This window comes from Pogona vitticeps, chromosome 5, assembly GCF_051106095.1.
Source record: "Pogona vitticeps strain Pit_001003342236 chromosome 5, PviZW2.1, whole genome shotgun sequence".
In the NCBI taxonomy this organism is placed as follows: Eukaryota; Metazoa; Chordata; class Lepidosauria; order Squamata; family Agamidae; genus Pogona; species Pogona vitticeps.
In genome coordinates, this window is record NC_135787.1 from 140,790,811 (window position 1) to 140,808,579 (window position 17,769).

Consider the following 17,769-nt stretch of genomic DNA (forward strand, 5'->3'; position numbering starts at 1 on the left):
CACACCCTGAAGCTGACATTCTCGACTATGCAGACCGAGAATGATCTTAGGGTATGGAGAATGAGCTCCTGCCTACTGTCATGGATAGATCACTTCCTGCTGAGTTTTAACATGTTGAGGCGATCCCCCTCCACAAGGAGAAAAGACCTGTGAAAATGCTTGTAAGCTTCTTGGCCCTGAAGGGTTCTGAGAGGCCTCAGGAAGGTATCCAGCTGAACTGGTAGGCGACCCTGTTGAAATCCAGGTCAACAGATGGTATACAGAGACAACCCGGGTGGTTGACATGATTGCTTCCAAACACCTTCTCTGCTTCAGAGCTCGCCTTGCTCCCTGGTTTACCAAGGCACTTTGAGCTAGGAAGTTACAGTAGTTAGGCGACAACTAGAGAGCACCATCCTACCAATTCTGAGCCATGTATGCCTTATGCATGTCATTATATTTCTTCTTCTTACAAGCAACTTTCCAAAATCTGTGCAAAAGTTCAAATCAAAAGGAAAAATCAGTTTAAAAGTAGAGTAAGTCTACTTTCCAAAAGCCTACAATGTTAAGTTCAAACTCTCAGCCTTTTCCATACTAACAGAACTCAGACGGAAGCATTTATGTGCAAATACAAATTAAAAATACTTGGGCTTGATTGTACCTCAGAAAATTGCAACTCTCAGGGTATTTTTACATGACAAATGGTAATTTAGAACCAAGTCCCCAATATAAAATGGACACTAGGTCAAATGGAATGGTTTCCTGTAGAAAAAAAATCACTTTTCCTTTCAAAATGCCTAAAGCACATTTGTACGTATACAGCATCCAAATCAAGGAACAACATGTAAACATGAAGGCCAGTATGCTATTGCCTCAACATATAATAGAAGGGCCATGAGGTAAGTGATCCACACTGGCAGGCTTCCAATTACATGACAAATATAGATAGAAATACAAAAATTGCCCGTGTTTATTTCCTAGTGAAACCACAAACAGCCACTTGGAGAATTCTGCTGCCCTGAGGAGAGGGTTTTTCATGAAACTGAACCTCAGTGAGGATTCAATTTTCTCCAGTCCACTTGGCTGTAATTGACTCTTTAGTCTAGCTTGATACTAAAATGTATTGCCCTATTTTGCTGGTGTAAAGGTGGAACCCTGCATCATTTCTCTGCTCCAAACCTAAAAAGGGGGTCTGTGTAGCTCCTCTAAAATGACTGGCAGACCTGAGGGTTGGGGCAAGACACAAGCCAGCCTTTTGTTTGCAGAAGAACTGTAAATTACAGGGACACCCTGCCCCCTCAAAAACTAATCTTCAATATAAGCTAAATTCCTTATTTGCAAAGCTCTTATACAGAGTCTTATTTCATCTCTCCCCTGCTCCAAAATTCAGTCTTTTCTATGTATGCATAGAAACTGGCTTGGAAATGTAGGCTGATATCCTATATTTACTTACAAGCCCAGCTGAAATTAATAAGACTTCCTTCAGGTTAGACATAAATAGAACAACAGTGTAGACTGCTGCTAAAAATCACAGATAAAACATGTCACAAATCCTGGACAAGACATGAATTGGTATGAAACTACATTTAGGACTTGACAACTCCACATGGATATCATTTCCAGCAGCAACAAAAAATGTCCACTGTGTTCTTTCTGAAGTAGATTCATATTTTATACTGTGTTTCCATTTGATACTTGCACAGCAATGCCTGGTATGCTGCTTATGTTCGCATATTTTTGAAGAAGCAGAGGCCTCCATGGTTTAGTGAACAAATCTAATTTAGGATTCTCCCCCTCCTTTTGAATTATTGACTCAAGAGGGCTTTATGTCTAACCCAGAAAAAAAATTAATTTCTTTCAAAATACCGTTAATTACCCCCAAATGCCAATATCAATGTCTGCTACCACACAACCACATCTGGCAACAATGAAGACAAATTAACAATAAGAGTCAGAAAACCTGGTAATTTGATAAACAAAAGCATGAAAAATCCATTCTGTACAGTTGGACCACCAGTGACTGAAGATGGATTGACTTCCTGTCTCCGATACTGGTGTCTAAATTAAAGAGGGAAATTATACTGCAATCTGGATACCAGATTCCTGAAGGGAAGAAAGGACCTGGCTTTGACTTCACTGGTGGAGGGAGGGAGGTCAGCAGAGAAAACCTTTTGCTCCTGCCTTTTCCTCTGAAAGATGCAACCTATAAAGTTCTGCTCAAAACAGCTGCTTTCAGTTTAGCTTTTAAAATCTGACAACTATATAAAGTTGCACCTTCGAAGTGAATGGATTTTTTTAAAGTAACATTTGCCCACATAGACACATGGGCATGGGGAGAGACACGTGCTGATATGAGTATTCAGAAACCCTAGAAAGAAACCAATGAAAACAGATGAAGTTTGTTCTACTGTAATCTAGTTTTTAATTACCCAGAGGTTCTAAGCTTTGATTTTTTAACCCAAGAGAGAAAATACTGAATTGAAACTGTAATTTTATTTGGAAAGGGGGAAGATCATTGGCTTTAACCTGATTGAGAAGTTTGAATTGTACAACTTAACTGAGGAATACATACAGCTAGCTATCTAATTGGTCATTAATTTCTGGGGAGAAACATGGAATGTGAAATGTGCCTTGATAAACCTGTCCTTTATTTGAAACAGTAACAGGTCACAAAATGTTCAATCCGAGCAGAGATCTCTGCCTAATATTCTAGCTCGGTATGTAGGGAAGCTTTCAAGCAAGTCGTTGACCATGCATGTATGTATGCAGAGATGGCAAAGAGATATTAGAGATATTGGAAACTTCAATACTGATGGTACCAGAACTATTCCTATTAAATATCATGCCAGATATACTAGACTCTGAAAAATCATATTTAGCTATTCATATTATAACAGCAGCAAGAATAGTTTTTGCAAAACACTGGTGAGAACCTAGAACAATGCAAACAGATGAAGTGATAGATAAAATCCTGGAAACCACAGAAATGGACATACTATCAGATTGGCTAGATGCAAAAAAGAAAAAAGACCATCGGAAAATGTGGTCACAATTATATACATGGTTATGAGGTAGACAGAATAGTGGACTGATACATAGTTATCTGTATGGCTGCAGAAGAGACAAAATAAATGATGGATAAAGACTATCAGCTACATAATCAATAATTAGAATAACAATATGTCTGACTGAATTTGATTTTTCCCTCTCAATCACAGCTTATATTTCTTTATGATACGTGGAACTATTAGTAGAAGAGAATGTACAGAATTACTATGAAAACTATTGATTTGTAATATATCCATTCAAATCCACCCCTTCCGAGGGTACCCCTATCCCAGCTGCCCCTTACCTTACCCTACCTTTACAAGGAAAAAAAATAATAGTAATAATAAGAAATAGAATTCCAGCTCTTGTTTTTTAACAAGTAAAACCAAACAAGTTTCTAGTCCTTATTACTGTAACTATATGCTTTGAAGTACGCAGCTTACCTCAAAGTTTAACTCTTTGATTCCAACAATGGCTTTTTGTGAAATGGAAGAAAGGACAGGCCACAAAGGAAGGTAAATACCCCAAAAGTGTCATGAAAGCGAAAGAACAGAATGAGCTGATGTAGAGGTGGACTATCTGTAGCTCCCCAGATGTTGTTACTCTGCAACTCCAGTCAGTCCTAGAAGCACAATTGAAGGCCCACAAGTTGCTGATCTACTTTGTACAAAGCACAGTTGCATTTGATGGGAAGGAGGCAAGTAAATTACTTACCCATTACTACACTGCTGTTTCTTAACCAACAAGAAGATAAGGAGGCGGAAGAAAAAGCTTAAGAAATAACAGCACAACAGTATACGCATAGCATACAGTATACAGCAGTATACGCAGGAACAACACAAAACACTGCTGTGAGTGTGTTCACAAAATGGGGCTGAAGACGGTAAATTACATGAGAAGTGGCACTTCTTTGACACAAATTGATGGATTACCAGGAGTCCAACAGAAGAGCAAGGTGGCATTCAAGCCACAACCTTCCCATCATTCTATCCTTTGGCAGCTGTTTCATGAAGAAGATTAAGTTGCAAACTGATCATCTTTTGACACTTTAATGAGCTGACATTTTAAATGCAAACACTGTCCCAGCTACATGTGACTGTTTCCAGACATGTATTTGCAGGATGAAAAGCAGACAGAACAATTGCTATGTTAAGACAGCCAGAAACCATTTCTACAAAGTGTACAGCCACTCTCTTTTCAGCAGGAGCGGGCATTGTAGAAGTAGACAGTGTATTCCTCACTGTCCCAGCATGTGCCAAGTTTCTCATCACGAGAATGTGCTCAGACTTCGAACAGGTAGATGTGGAGAAACAGGCAACCCAATCAAGAAGGCGACAGATCAATCTGTTTGTCAATTTAATAAAAGGTTCTGCAGTTCTACTCAGGTCGACTACCCAGAAGGAAGTCCCACTGAATTCAGTGGAACATATTCCGAGATAAGATAGCACAGGATTTCTACCTAATCCTCTTTTGACTGCCTGCAGGCTTCCAAGGTCTCTGGTTGAGGTCCTTCCCATCACCTGCTACCATTGAACTTGGGATCTTCTACACAGAGCACACGTGCTGTATCGCAAAACTAATGGCCACACAAAAAACCAGCTCCTAGTCTTTTAAGAGAGGTGTTTAGGTACAGGATGCAGCAGCACAATCATTTTGTTTAACTCAGGACTTGAGGAGGAGGTACAAACCTGAGGAATGAAAAGTCCCATTTTACCTAGGAAGAGGGCATCATATGATTTACAAGAAAGCAGAAGCACCCTGCTGCTGCTTTAAAGAAGTCTGTTTATGAAGTGGCTTGTCTGTAGGCTTCTTCAGTGCAGATCCTTATCAATATGTGGAAATCTGCAGGACAATATTCTAGTTCTTCAAACGGAGCATGACACAAACATTCATCCAAGTCATGCTTCCAATGTTTTCCCATGAAAGAAATGGGTGGACAGGATTCTCCTCTGTTTAGGAGAACCTGTGCCTGAAACTTAGGACCTCTGGACTAGGCCTAAATTATTAATAACTGAGATTTGCTAATACCTGGGACTAGAAGTCCTGATACTGTACTGATTTTGCTACGAACTATGACACATGTTGGTTCGGGTTGGATGACTCAACCACAGAACTTGGGTTACTTACAAAGCATTTTTACAGATTGAATCTATAGAGAGTGAGAAACGTACAAGTACCTCTGTGCATACATTCATTATCAGAACTCATTGGCAACCAGAATGTAGACAAACTGGGCAAGGGGGCAAGGAAATCACCTTTCTAATTTCTTTAAACAAATCTTGGCTGCATGTGTGTGTTTTTTTAAATCAGTGTTCCAGTGAACAGAGCAGTCCAACTCATAAAAGAATTATATGCAACTACATCCATGTTACCTCTTTGAACTTTCAAATATCCATTAAACACATATAGACAGAGACAGACAGACACACACACACACACACACACACAGAGTACATGTGTTGGCATTCATTTGGAATACTTCAGCACCTATTTGAATAAAATGAAGCCTTAGTAACAATTGCATAGTTCTTATTCACACAATTAATTTACAAAAGAAAGGGGATTATTTGGTTAAAACAAAGCTATAAAATTATTAGAAATATATTCTATAAGGAATGTATAATCTGCATGAAACTGTATATAATGTTTTGCAATAAATTTGCATCCATATAAAATGTATTTCTTTTTTTCGGAATCATAGCTCTAAGAGAACGACGAAGAACGGAATGTCCTTTTCCCCTTCTCTCTTTAAATAATGTCCGCTTTGAGGTAGTATATTTCTTTGGGTCATAAAACAGTTTTGTGGAAATGGTAGGAAAACTATGTATCCAACTCAAAGGACAGAAAAGTAGGAGTCCTAAAATGTTTAGCTGCCTGCCTGTACATATAATGGCCACTGTCACCGTCCGAAAACGTCCTGTCCTTTCTGTTATCATCCTCCGACTCTGAGTCAAAGTCTAAGGATTCATGAGGATGATTTGGGGAGGCTTTTAGTTGCCAAACTGATGGTGGCTTAGAGGTCGGAAAGGAATCAAGCTGATGTCTCCATATTGGTTTTCCAAATGTGCCTGAAAGAGAATGAGGGAGAGAGGGAGAAAAATCTATGAACTTTCCTCTCAAGAAGAAAAGCAGACAAAAAAAGGAACCAACAGAAACACAGAACAATGCAATACTCTTAAATCATTGTTTGCATCTGAATCTTCACTTTTTTAAACAGTTCGTATGAAACGTCATGGACTTAGTAACAGATGCATTTCTAAAAGTGCCTTAGTTCCAGTGAGGGCTTATGTATACACATGGCAGTAGGCTGCCTTTCATAGATCAACAGCTGACTGGGAAACCATACCGATTACCCCTTGAAGATAATATACCAGATAACATTTAGAAAAATGCCCTAGCCCATGGTGCAGAGGAGGTTGCCCTTCTGCGTTCAGCATAAAAACATACTATAGTAGGATTGCTATGTCTATGGAATCAATACCCATGGTTTCACTCATCTGCTGCCTCAAATAAAATAAAATGAAACCCAGAAATTCACATTCCCAAGATGTAATACCAAGATTGACCACTAGATGGAACCAATGCTAATACAGTTGGCCTAATAAAAACACAATTGTGGCCTAATGTCTCTGAGGGAAGCAGCTTCCAGGGAAATGGAGAAACAGCACGGGGGAGGCAGCAGTTGCTGATTTCAGGGAAGGCTGCCTTGAGAACAGGAGGGCAGGAAACCCATTTCTTTGGCAAGACTGAGCCAGGGCTCCCTCTCCCAATCATGCACAGAGACCAGAGAAACTGGAAGTAAGTGCTTCCTGTTTCCACTATTTGCAATATCTGGGGGGTGGGGTGGGGTGGGGTGGGGTGGGAACCAATTCTCCAAGGATACTTCGGTCCTACTTTAATAAATAACTGAAATACGAAATGTTCAGGTTGTTATTCAAAAGCTTCATCTAGACCAGTGGTTCCCAACCTTGAGTCCTCAGATGTTCTTGGACTAAAACTCTCAGGAATCTTCACCATGAGCTGTGCTGGCCAGGATTTCTGGGAGTTGAACCCCCCCCCCAAAACATCTGGGGACCCATGACTGGGAACTACTGATACATAACTTTTACAGAAGGGGTGGGGAACATGTGGCACTCCATATGTTGTTTGTAATTCCCTTAACCCCGGGTCATCATAGCCAGTGGTGAGGGATGATGAGAGTTACAGTCCAACAAAATCTGGAGAATATTCCCATCCCTATCTTATGAGATAATCATTTATTGACAAACAAGTTCCATAGCAAGTACATTTATGATTATTACATTAGTGGCCAATTAAAACATACCCATGAAAGTGTTACTTGTAGTAGCAGAAGACGGCCCTTGATTTCTCTTCAAATCACATATGTCCATGTTTAGCGGTGGGCTTCTTGTGACACTTTCTTCACTTTGAGTGTAAATGGAAGGAAACAATTTACTGCTTGGAGTATGTATTCCAGAAAAGCTGATATATGGGTCAAAATGATCTTCAGGTAGGTGAGGATGGGAATAACTTTCTTTTTTCTTTAAGTAGCTTGAATCATAAACATCCGTGCACATAGTTCTCTGCTCTGAGTTACAACCTTAAATAAAAACAACAATAAAAATTGAAATGGCATCTCATTAGCTTCACAGAGCAAAAATTCTTTAGGAGGCCAGGAGAAAAAAGCCATATATACTTAGATAAATACATAAAATAGATTACCTGCACTGTAGACTTCAAACACATCTGGGCCACACATATTCCCTTTCAAATATATACTTCCTGATGTTCCCAGATAATGGCATAAAAATGGATCTGCTACAGCTTCTAAATCATTTTCACTGCAATTATCCACATGACACATTCCTATAACATAATGATAGTATGCATCAGTTTTATTCTAACTTCACATATGAAGATACATTGTGAAAATCTGTGTGTAGATGAGTCTGTGGTTCAAATAGAAGCAATTATTTTTTAAGGTAGCCGGTATTAGATTCAGATTAAGGAGGAGTGAAAATCCATAGAAAAATATCAAATGAAGGCAAAAGAAGAAAGGACAGAAGCAGGATTATAGTTGAGAATTATTGCAGTTAAAATCATTTCTGAACTGCTGGATAGCTCAGCTAGTTTAGGTAGTTGAGGAGTCAGAGGTAGGGCTAAAGTTGATAGTCCATTGGATCCCTTCCAGCTCTGCAGTTTTAAGATGATGATGATGATGATGATGATGATGAATGACATAAATGTTAGTATTGACAATGAAGAAAACAAAGTAGTGAAAGATTTGGTACACCCCAGTGCAATCATAAACCTAGATGGAAGCTGCAGTCAGGAAATCAGAAAAAGACTGAGACTTGGAAAGGCAGCTATGAAAGAATTAAAAAGCATCCTCTACTGTAAGGATGCATCACTGGAGACCAAAGCATAATCACCTATATGGTAGCCCTACTAATTACTAGGTATGGATGTGAAAACTGGACAGTGAAGAAAGAATAGATTCCTTTCAAATGTGATGTTGGGGTAGAGCTTTATGGACACTTTATGGCTACCAGAAAGATGAATAGATGGCTTCTAGAGCAAATCAAGCCTCAATTTTCAATAGGAGCTACAGTGGTGCCCCACATGATGATGATAATCCGTTCCATAGAAATCGCTGTTTAGCGAAATCATTGTCATGTGAAAACCGTTTCCCCATTGGAATGCATTGAAACCCTTTAATGCATTCCAATGGGGAAAATAGTCGTCGTCCAGCGAAGATCGCCCATAGAGAAGCCATTTTGTGAGTGCCAACCAGCTGTTACAATGGCTGTCCTGTGAAGCATGGGTCCCAAAAACACAGGGAAGCCATTTTGCGAAGCTGCCCATCAGCTGCAAAAATCATCGTCTTGCGAAAAAACAGTCCGTGAAGCATGGACCAAATCATCATCCAGCGAAAATCCCCCATTGGAATGACTGTTTTGCGAATCGCTATAGCGATTGCAAAACCTCATCGTCATGCGGATTTGTCGTTTTACAAGGTCGCCGTCTAGCGAGGTACCACTGTACAATGAATGAATAGAGGCAGTCATACTTCGGTTGTCTCATGAGAAGATAAAAGTCACTTGGAAAGACAGTAATGCTCGGAAAAGTAGAAGATCTAACATGAAATTCATTCACCCAGTAAAGAATGACCTTTAATTTGCCAGACCTGAGCAGGACCACTAATATTACGGACCTCTGCAGATCATTATTTCATATGGTCATTGTAAACTGGAAATAATCTGATTGACCTCAACAATCCAACACAAGTATTTCGATACAACACTATTTTGAGAACACCTGGCCTGCACATTTTCTACTCGTCCTGGTTTTCAATCAGTTATGTGCTCTCCATAGTAACTATGTCCACACAGTTCCTTTTTTAAATGGATGTAGAACTGACCCTTGGAACTTAGCTAGCTTTCTGAAAAACTTTTACAATTTTTACAAATAACTTGCCAAAAGTGGACAGTAGCTGCTGTAAGGGGAGAAGGGAATTGTCGTCAGTAGTATTCCTTGAACAAAGTTTATTATGTTGGAAAATCCCACTAATTTAGAGCGTGGAGATTCCTATCATTGCTTGGATCACTATTGCAGGAACTTTTCTCCAAATGTATGTCTTTGCTTCTTATGGGTATAGGATCTTCCTGCAACAATGAAAGACTTGGAGGATGGACAGGCAAAAAATGTCTGGTTGCCATACAGGTCCTTTAAAAAAAACTTATCTCCCACAGAACATAAGTGAATGTAGGCTTAAGCTTCTGGGATGTGGAAGAACTGGAACAACATTAATTTGGAACATAAGACATCAATTTGTTGTTGGAGAAATGGGGGAACAGCACTCTTCTGTCAGCAACAAGACCTCAGCTGGCACTGTTGCTGAAGGAACTTGGCAGCAATCTACATGCTATTACTGTGTTTCCCCAAAAACAGGACAGGGTCTTATATTAATTTTTGGTCCAAAAATGCATTAGGGCTTATTTTCAGGGAATGTTTTTTTTTTTTTTTTCATGTACAACAATCTTCAGTTATTCAAATACTGTCATGTCCTCCTCTTCTGGTTGCTGCACACACAGTGGTGGATGGTGGGGTTTCATTTAACTGGGGCTTATTTTGGGGGTACGAGCATCCTGAAAAATCATACTAGGGCTTATTTTCAGGTTAGGTCTTATCCTCAGGGAAAACAGGGTAATATCATTGACCAGTAGTTCAAAAACTTGGCTCTACAGGAAAAAAAAATTAAAATGAAGCAAAATTCAAGGCAACAAAAACCCCCAAAATATTCCTTGGACATGTTCATCTCAACACAGCCCTCAAAAGTGCATTTCTACATTAAGAAAATCTGTTGCAACCTTCTGTAGTCTGGAAGTTGAGTCATGGCAACTGGACTTCTTTCTTGTTATGTTGAAATGTTGCACTAATCATCCAAGCAGCTTCTTCAGTCTGAGGAGAGTTGGTGATATATCCTCCAGTTGTTTTCATTTTCTTCTGGTCTGAATAAGCTCATTAGAAGGACAAAGGACTTGGGGGGTGAGGGATAATCCCACTTCTGCAGTCCTTCTCCACCCATTGTCATGGATTGTTGACAGTTGTTAACAGTGACCTTTCTTGTGTGTGTACCTAATCCTTCTGGGGGGCAGCATGATAAATAAGAGACACTTCTGTCATGTTTTGCCTTCCAGATGTGTTTGTATCATCATCATAGGTCATCAAGTCAATTCTGATTTATGGTGATTCTTTCTGGAGTTTTCTAAGCCGATAACAGTTAGAAGTGGTTTACCATTCCCTTCTTTAGGCGACATCTTGGGACTGCAGTTTGCCCAAAGCCTCATAGGCTGGCTCTTCTGGGATACACAGTGGGGAACTGAACTTTCAGCCTCTGGCTTGGCAGTTGGACACTGAACTCACTGAGCTATCCAGCCAGCTACAATCAGTTATAGTAGAACACCTGCTATTTCGGCTGGGGTGACAAGACTTGTAATCTAGCATGCCCTGGAAATGGAGAAAGGTTGGAAAGGCTAATTTACAGAAGAAGGCTGCAGCAAAATGAGAAAATTTTGATATTTTAATATTCATAAAGGACAAGCTGATAATAAACAGAAAGATAATCAAGCCATTATTTCCTAACTGTATTTATCATTTTCATAGAAAGTCTATCAAAGCTGGGAATAAAAGAAATTGCATGCCAGGAACCAATGTATTAAATCCAGAGAATACACGCTGTAACCCTCTACAGAGTTATTTGGGAGTAACTCCCATAGAAATTAGTAGAACTTTTACATCTGAATTTATATGCAGAATACATCATGCGGAAGGCAGGACTGGAGGAATCCCAAGCCGGAATCAAGATTGCCAGAAGAAATATCAACAACCTCAGATAGGCAGATGATACTACTCTGATGGCAGAAAGTGAGGAGGAATTAAAGAACCTCTTAATGAGGGTGAAAGAGGAGAGCGCAAAAAATGGTCTGAAGCTCAACATCAAAAAAACTAAGATCATGGCCACTGGCCCCATCACCTCCTGGGAAATAGAAGGGAAAGATATGGAGGCAGTGCCAGCTTTCACTTTCCTGGGCTCCATGATCACTGCAGATGGTGACAGCAGCCACAAAATTAAAAGACGCCTGATTCTTGGAACTAAAATGATGACAAACCTTGGCAACATCTTAAAAAGCAGAGACATCACCTTGCCAACAAAAGTCTGAATATTCAAAGCTATGGTTTTTCCTGTAGTGATGTATGGAAGCGAGAGCTGGACCATAAAGAAAGCTGACGGCTGAAGAATTGATGCTTTTGAATTGTGGTGCTGGAGGAGGCTCTTGAGAATCCCCTGGACTGCAAGGAGAACAAAACTATCCATTCTAAAGGAAATCAACCCTGAGTGCTCACTGGAAGGACGGATCCTGAAGCTGAGGCTCCAATATTTTGGCCATCTCATGAGAAGAGAAGACTCCCTGGAAAAGACCATGATGTTGGGAAAGTGAAGGCAAGAGGAGAAGGGGATGACAGAGGATGAGATGGTTGGATAGTGTCATCAAAGCTATAAACATGAATCTAATCAAACTCCGGGAGGCAGTGGAAGACAGGAAGGCCTGACATGCTCTGGTCCATGGGGTTACGAAGAGTCGGACATGACTAAACAACTAAACAACAACAAAAGATGTATCACATGGTGGTGTTGAATACTCACCACTACCATCTCTCTGTTGTAAAAAATATCCGCCCATGGACGAAGATGAAGATGATGCAAAATGGTGTTGGCTTTCATTCTCTGATGACCCATATCCATCTTGTCTTTCAGCCAGAGTTCCTTGGGATGACAGATAACTTGGAATATCAGCAGGCAGATTTGTCTCATCTGTGTTTAAACAAAAATACACAGACATGCAGAAAGCAATCAGTATAATGACTTTTTGCAGTAGCTTGAACCTAATGAGCTAGAGTGTTGAAAAGCTATTCAGTCTTCTGAATATGAATCAAGAGACACATATTTCTGGAAAAACTTATGTAAGGAAACCACAAACATATTTGTGTGTGCTCTTCCAGTGCCAAGTTTCAGTTTACACACCTGTGTTTGTAATGCTGCAATCTTCATTTCTTCTCCTTGTGTGGTATATGATGACCACCCACACGAGAGAAGTACCCACCACACAGCATACCACAGCTATGATCACAACACCCACAGTGGCCCATCCATCATCGTCCAAAGACGGAGCAGCATTCTGAGGAGAGTCACAGGTAGGAGTGGGAATTACACTGAGGCGAATGTTGCCCCTCTCTGTTCCAAGAGTGTTAGACATTTCACATGTGTACTTCCCAGCATCTTCAAAGTCTGTGTCCACAATGATAAGCAACTGATTTCCTGCTGCAAAGAAATGCCTCTCAGTCACTACCAAAGTGCTGTCGTCCTTGGTCCAGTTGAGTCGTGGTGGAGGACTACCACCTGCGATACACTGCAAAACTGCAGTTTCGCCCTTTGTCACTGTTCGGTCCAGCAAGGGCCGTAAAAATGAGGGTGTTTCTGTAAATGGAAGCATAAACATGACTGTTACTTCAACCAAGTCAGAAAAATTCTCTTGTAGTTTTAATGATACAGCATTACTCACCGTCAAAGACAAAATAAAACATATGATTAAATCGGTGACACAGTTTTTTGACAAGAAAATAGAATTTTCAAGGCTGCAACTGCACACAGGCAGTCACACTGTGTGACAACAAAACAAGAACCAAGAATTGTATCAAATATTCAGTAAGAGAAAACAAATCCAAGCATGGAAACATTCCAGCATCTACGTCAGCTTCAGTTTGAATAGTGAGGATGAAACACCAGTATGGTAGATTAAATTGTTTCATCTTTTAAGCCTGGAGATTCATCTTCAGTTCTGTGACTGAAGCTGATGTATTTGTCAAAATGTTTCATGTTTGGATTTGTTTTGTTTTATTAAAATTCTGATGGACATTTACTGGTTGTTGTTTTGTTGCTCTCCAGAAGATGAGGACGATGGGGAACATATGCATCATATCACCAGTGTATCACATTTGTGGATATCATGTTTGATCTTACCTAAGACTGTCAATGTCGCATTTGCAGAAATGCTACCAGCTGTATTTTGTGCTGTGCAGCTGTAAACACCGGTATCCTCAATTTTGACATCCACAATAAAAAACACATCATCTTCAGGCATCACATGCATACGTCGCTTGCGTGCTGCTGGGAAGTCAGTGCCACCATCTTTCTGCCAAGCAATCTGGGGCACTGGGTGGCCAACTGCAGCACATTCCAGTCGGGCCATTGCGCCTGCACGAATGGTAAGGTCCATGGGCATCTTGGTAAATGAAGGAAGCACTGGGGGGAGGATATGGGGAAAAATCACATACCATTGCATTGCATGAATTATCATCTTCATAGTTAGTATTCAGACAGCTGTTTTCTGTGTGGATATATAGCATTTGCATGCATAATGTGTGAATCCCTGATCGTAAAAGAACTGTACTGGCTATTTGCTCTTAGGCCCAATTCTAGATGCTAGTACTTACTTTCAAAGCCCAAAATAGCTTGAGACCCAAATATCTAAAGGAGCAAATATCTCTTTCTGTATTTATCCATCAATCTCTGCTTTGGAATCGACTAAGTGCTTCCTTATGGAGATTCCCCTGTGTCCCAGTGGCGGCACTCCTAGTGCCCACATGACCTTCTTTTTGTGCCCCATTATTTTGGGGGGCATTTTAATGTGACTCAAGTCCTAGCTTGACATGTGCTTTTATCGGATGCTACATTTTCTTTTAAAAGTTTTACTGCAAAACTTAACATTTCCTGATATATTTACTGTTGACCATCTTGAAGACAAACATTTAAGATGTATATAAAAAAACCCAAAATATGATGCTATCAAGAGTCTTTTGATACTTTTATGTACTCTGCTGTATCAATTTATGATATTGTATTTGAGTTTATTATTCCATAGCTTCATTCCTTTATTATTATGTCTTGAACGGCAGTTGTTTTGACTGTTCAGTGGAGATTATGTAATCTAGTTTTAGAAATAATTTTAATGAACCGTGTAAATCAAATCAGCTTGGAAAAGTTTGATATATCATTACTGGGGAAAAGACATATTTCCAGTACTATTGAATAGCATTACTTTAAACAAAGTGCTTGCTTCACGGTCTTGATTTTTTTTCACTCTTGCATTGCTAAATATTATCTTACTCAACGTTTTGTGCTTAAAGTCACCACAGTAAATATCTATCAACAATTCAATGCACTTTTATTGCTGAGATACAGTAACACTTGATTTGATTGCTTACATGCCATAAAATGTTAAAATAGACATCCAAAATTAGAACATTAGGTAGAGCAGTATTATGAAACAATTCTCTTTCAACAGACCTCTGACTGATATGTTGCTGTCGTTATTGTCTTATTATCGTAAATAAGTTATTTGCCAGAATCCTATAGTGCTTTTACACTAGAAGTGAAATTGCTAAGTTGTGTGGCAAATTGCATCTAATTAAAAGTTGCTGGTTACATAGCTGGCTCCCCAGAGACCTGGGGGTAGTGTGAGCGGTATGCATATATATAAATAAATAAATAAATAAATACATAAATAAATAAATAAATAAATAAATAAATAAATAAATAAATAAATAAATGTGTCAGTCATACAATTAAGCACATTATTGACAACAACTACTCTGCTTTAGTATTACCAGTCCTTTAAAGGATTGGAAAAATCAAAATATATTTGCTAGGTGGCTACCTAGCACACCATTTAATGGGACATCTGGAGAAATAAATTACCTACAATGAACTTAAGGAAAGACTGACACAGAGATAGACAATCTTGCAGGTACTTTGGCCCTCTGCCACAAAGGAATTTAAAGGTCAATACCAGCATTCTGAACTGTGACTAGAAGACACCTAATTTTTTTAAGGATAGGCTAAATATGTTCTCTGCTGCTTGTCCCTTTCAGCAATTAAACAGTTACATTCTAAATCGAATATTGTTTCCGGGAACTTTCAGATGCATCCTTACACATAACACCCTACAATCACAAGGCAGAAGTAACAGTGGGTGGATGTGTGTACCAAGAGGTGTGGCCAATAATTTTATATTTCAGTGCCCACTTATAAATACTGAAGTAAAGTTTCAGCTTTATAGCCACTGAAGTGTGACTGTATTTCCAATTTATTCTTCAGGACATGATTTTTGCACCTGTAAAAAGAATTGCTTCCCATGTGTCTACAGCACGGTTGGATGATTATACTCTCCCAGATGTTATTGCACTGCAACTTCCATGATCTCTCATCACTGGATATGCTAGCTAAAGTGGGTCGATTTTAGGTCAAAAATCCTATTGTCCACCATTACATATCCGGCAATCAAATGCAGTCATCTTCCCAACATCTCTTCATCACATGTTCTGAGAGGACACTCGGGTACGAAATTTAGTGTTATGACCTTTTGGTTTAATATACAAGTCAACTCAAGATACTTACTGTTCACCGTAAGTTTAGCTTTTACAGAATAGGATGAGCCAAAGTGATTCGAAATAACACACTGGTATTTCCCTTCGCTACTGAAATCCACATTGCGGAGCCTAAGAATGGTGGTATATTCCATCACTTCGCCACCCTGTGCCCTGAGGTGTGCATAATTCTCAATCTCAGCATCATGTAGCAATTCATTGTCCTTCTTCCATGCAAAAGTCATTGGGGAATCACTGCTGCTGGCCGCTGAACATATAAAACTTAAATTGGAACCTCTGATTGCTGACTGAGTTTCAGGTTGGACAGTAATCTGTGGCTTTGGAAAATCATCTGTACATAAAAATGAAATAGGAAAAAGAGAGAGACAAAAATGAAATACAGGAATAAGATCCTACGACTTCATGTCAGCAAGACTGAGGAAATAAAGGAAAGCAGGAAAACAGACTTGTAAGTTTTCTATTGTATATTTTTAAAAGGTCAAAAAAGTTATACTGCTGATTTTCCATTCTGCAATCTAAAATGTACTATTCAAGAATACTTTAAAAAAAAGTAAACCAATAATGTCAGTGCAGAGCAGGGGACAAGTATCCCTGCCCCTCTGTATGTTTTGGGCAACTTTCACAATCCTTCACTGTTTGCTACATTGGGTGAGGCTGATGGGAATTGTAAGTTGAAATGTGTGGAGGTCCAAACACTCCTCAAAATATCTTCAGTTTCATCTGTTCTCAGCTCAAAAGCTTTGTCCAAAAGGGGAACCATCCTTCCTAATGCAAGGTCATAATAACCCATCAAAGAGATCCTATACAGTTTGGTTTCACTTGTACATTTGTATGGATATGGTGTAACTTGAAAAGTGGGGGGAGGAAGGAAATCTACTTTGTGGGGGGGTAACCCCCAAGCTCTACTGAACTACAGAGAGAACATTCTATGCATGGTATTATATTCATAAACAAGAAAGGGTAACTGTAGCCCTAATCAGTGCAACATTTTACATAATGAAGTCATGTAATTATTGTGCTCAAAAAGCAGGAAATCCAGTCACATTTGAGGTTAATCCCATTGACCTCAATGGGATTTACCTCTGCTTGGGCTCCCAAAAGATTGCACCTCTAACTTTCCACTCCTTTTGTTTTCCCCTGTCAGTTACTGGGCTAGCTGCTCTTATAGGAGAAAATATAATTATACTGTATGTTGAAGCCAGCTCCCTGGCCCCTTCTTCAATCACAGCTGTAACTGCTGTTAGTTCCTTACAGCTTTTTCAACCCTTCTGGTCCAGCAAAAGGCATGGTGGTGGCTTTAGTCGAGGGGAAATAAATTCTACTGTATTTAAAACTTGAACTTCTGGATCAGGAAGATTATTTTATGTTTAGAGGGCACTGCACATTTCAATATTCTTTTCCCATTCTCAAAAAATTCCTTTCAGATCTGAAATTTGGCAACTTTAGATAGCTATGAAAGGTACAAATGACACCAATATTAAATTGTAAGGATGAGACCACCTGTAAGCACATATTTTTATCTCTGTTAATGTGCTCTTTTACTGTTTTTCTTTTCTTTTCTTTTAAAAAACTTTTCTTCCCAGAATTGTAACCTGGCATCTTGAATTAGCATCTAAAACCACATGTGAACACATACAGTTATTTTCATTAAATTTAGAAATGCATGTATATTTGTCTCCTGCTGAGCAATCATTATACTAAATGCAAAAAGAGGTATCTGAATAACAACCATTC

At 39.3% G+C, this 17,769-nt stretch overlaps 1 protein-coding gene across 2 annotated transcripts in view; it reads right to left on the reverse strand.

Moving 5' to 3' along the window:
* Nucleotides 1-4,060: 4,060 nt before the first annotated feature.
* LRIG3 (leucine rich repeats and immunoglobulin like domains 3) overlaps nucleotides 4,061-17,769 on the reverse strand; it is a 64,849-nt gene continuing 51,140 nt past the window's right edge. For both annotated transcript variants that reach the window (XM_020795544.3, XM_073000438.2), the window contains 7 exons: nucleotides 16,046-16,366; nucleotides 13,610-13,891; nucleotides 12,614-13,066; nucleotides 12,236-12,403; nucleotides 7,750-7,893; nucleotides 7,352-7,627; nucleotides 4,061-6,095 (listed from right to left, as the gene is read on the reverse strand). In XM_020795544.3, the coding sequence (XP_020651203.3) occupies nucleotides 5,848-6,095; nucleotides 7,352-7,627; nucleotides 7,750-7,893; nucleotides 12,236-12,403; nucleotides 12,614-13,066; nucleotides 13,610-13,891; nucleotides 16,046-16,366 (1,892 nt within the window). In that variant the 3' untranslated portion in view covers nucleotides 4,061-5,847. The remainder of the gene's footprint in view (nucleotides 6,096-7,351; nucleotides 7,628-7,749; nucleotides 7,894-12,235; nucleotides 12,404-12,613; nucleotides 13,067-13,609; nucleotides 13,892-16,045; nucleotides 16,367-17,769) is intronic.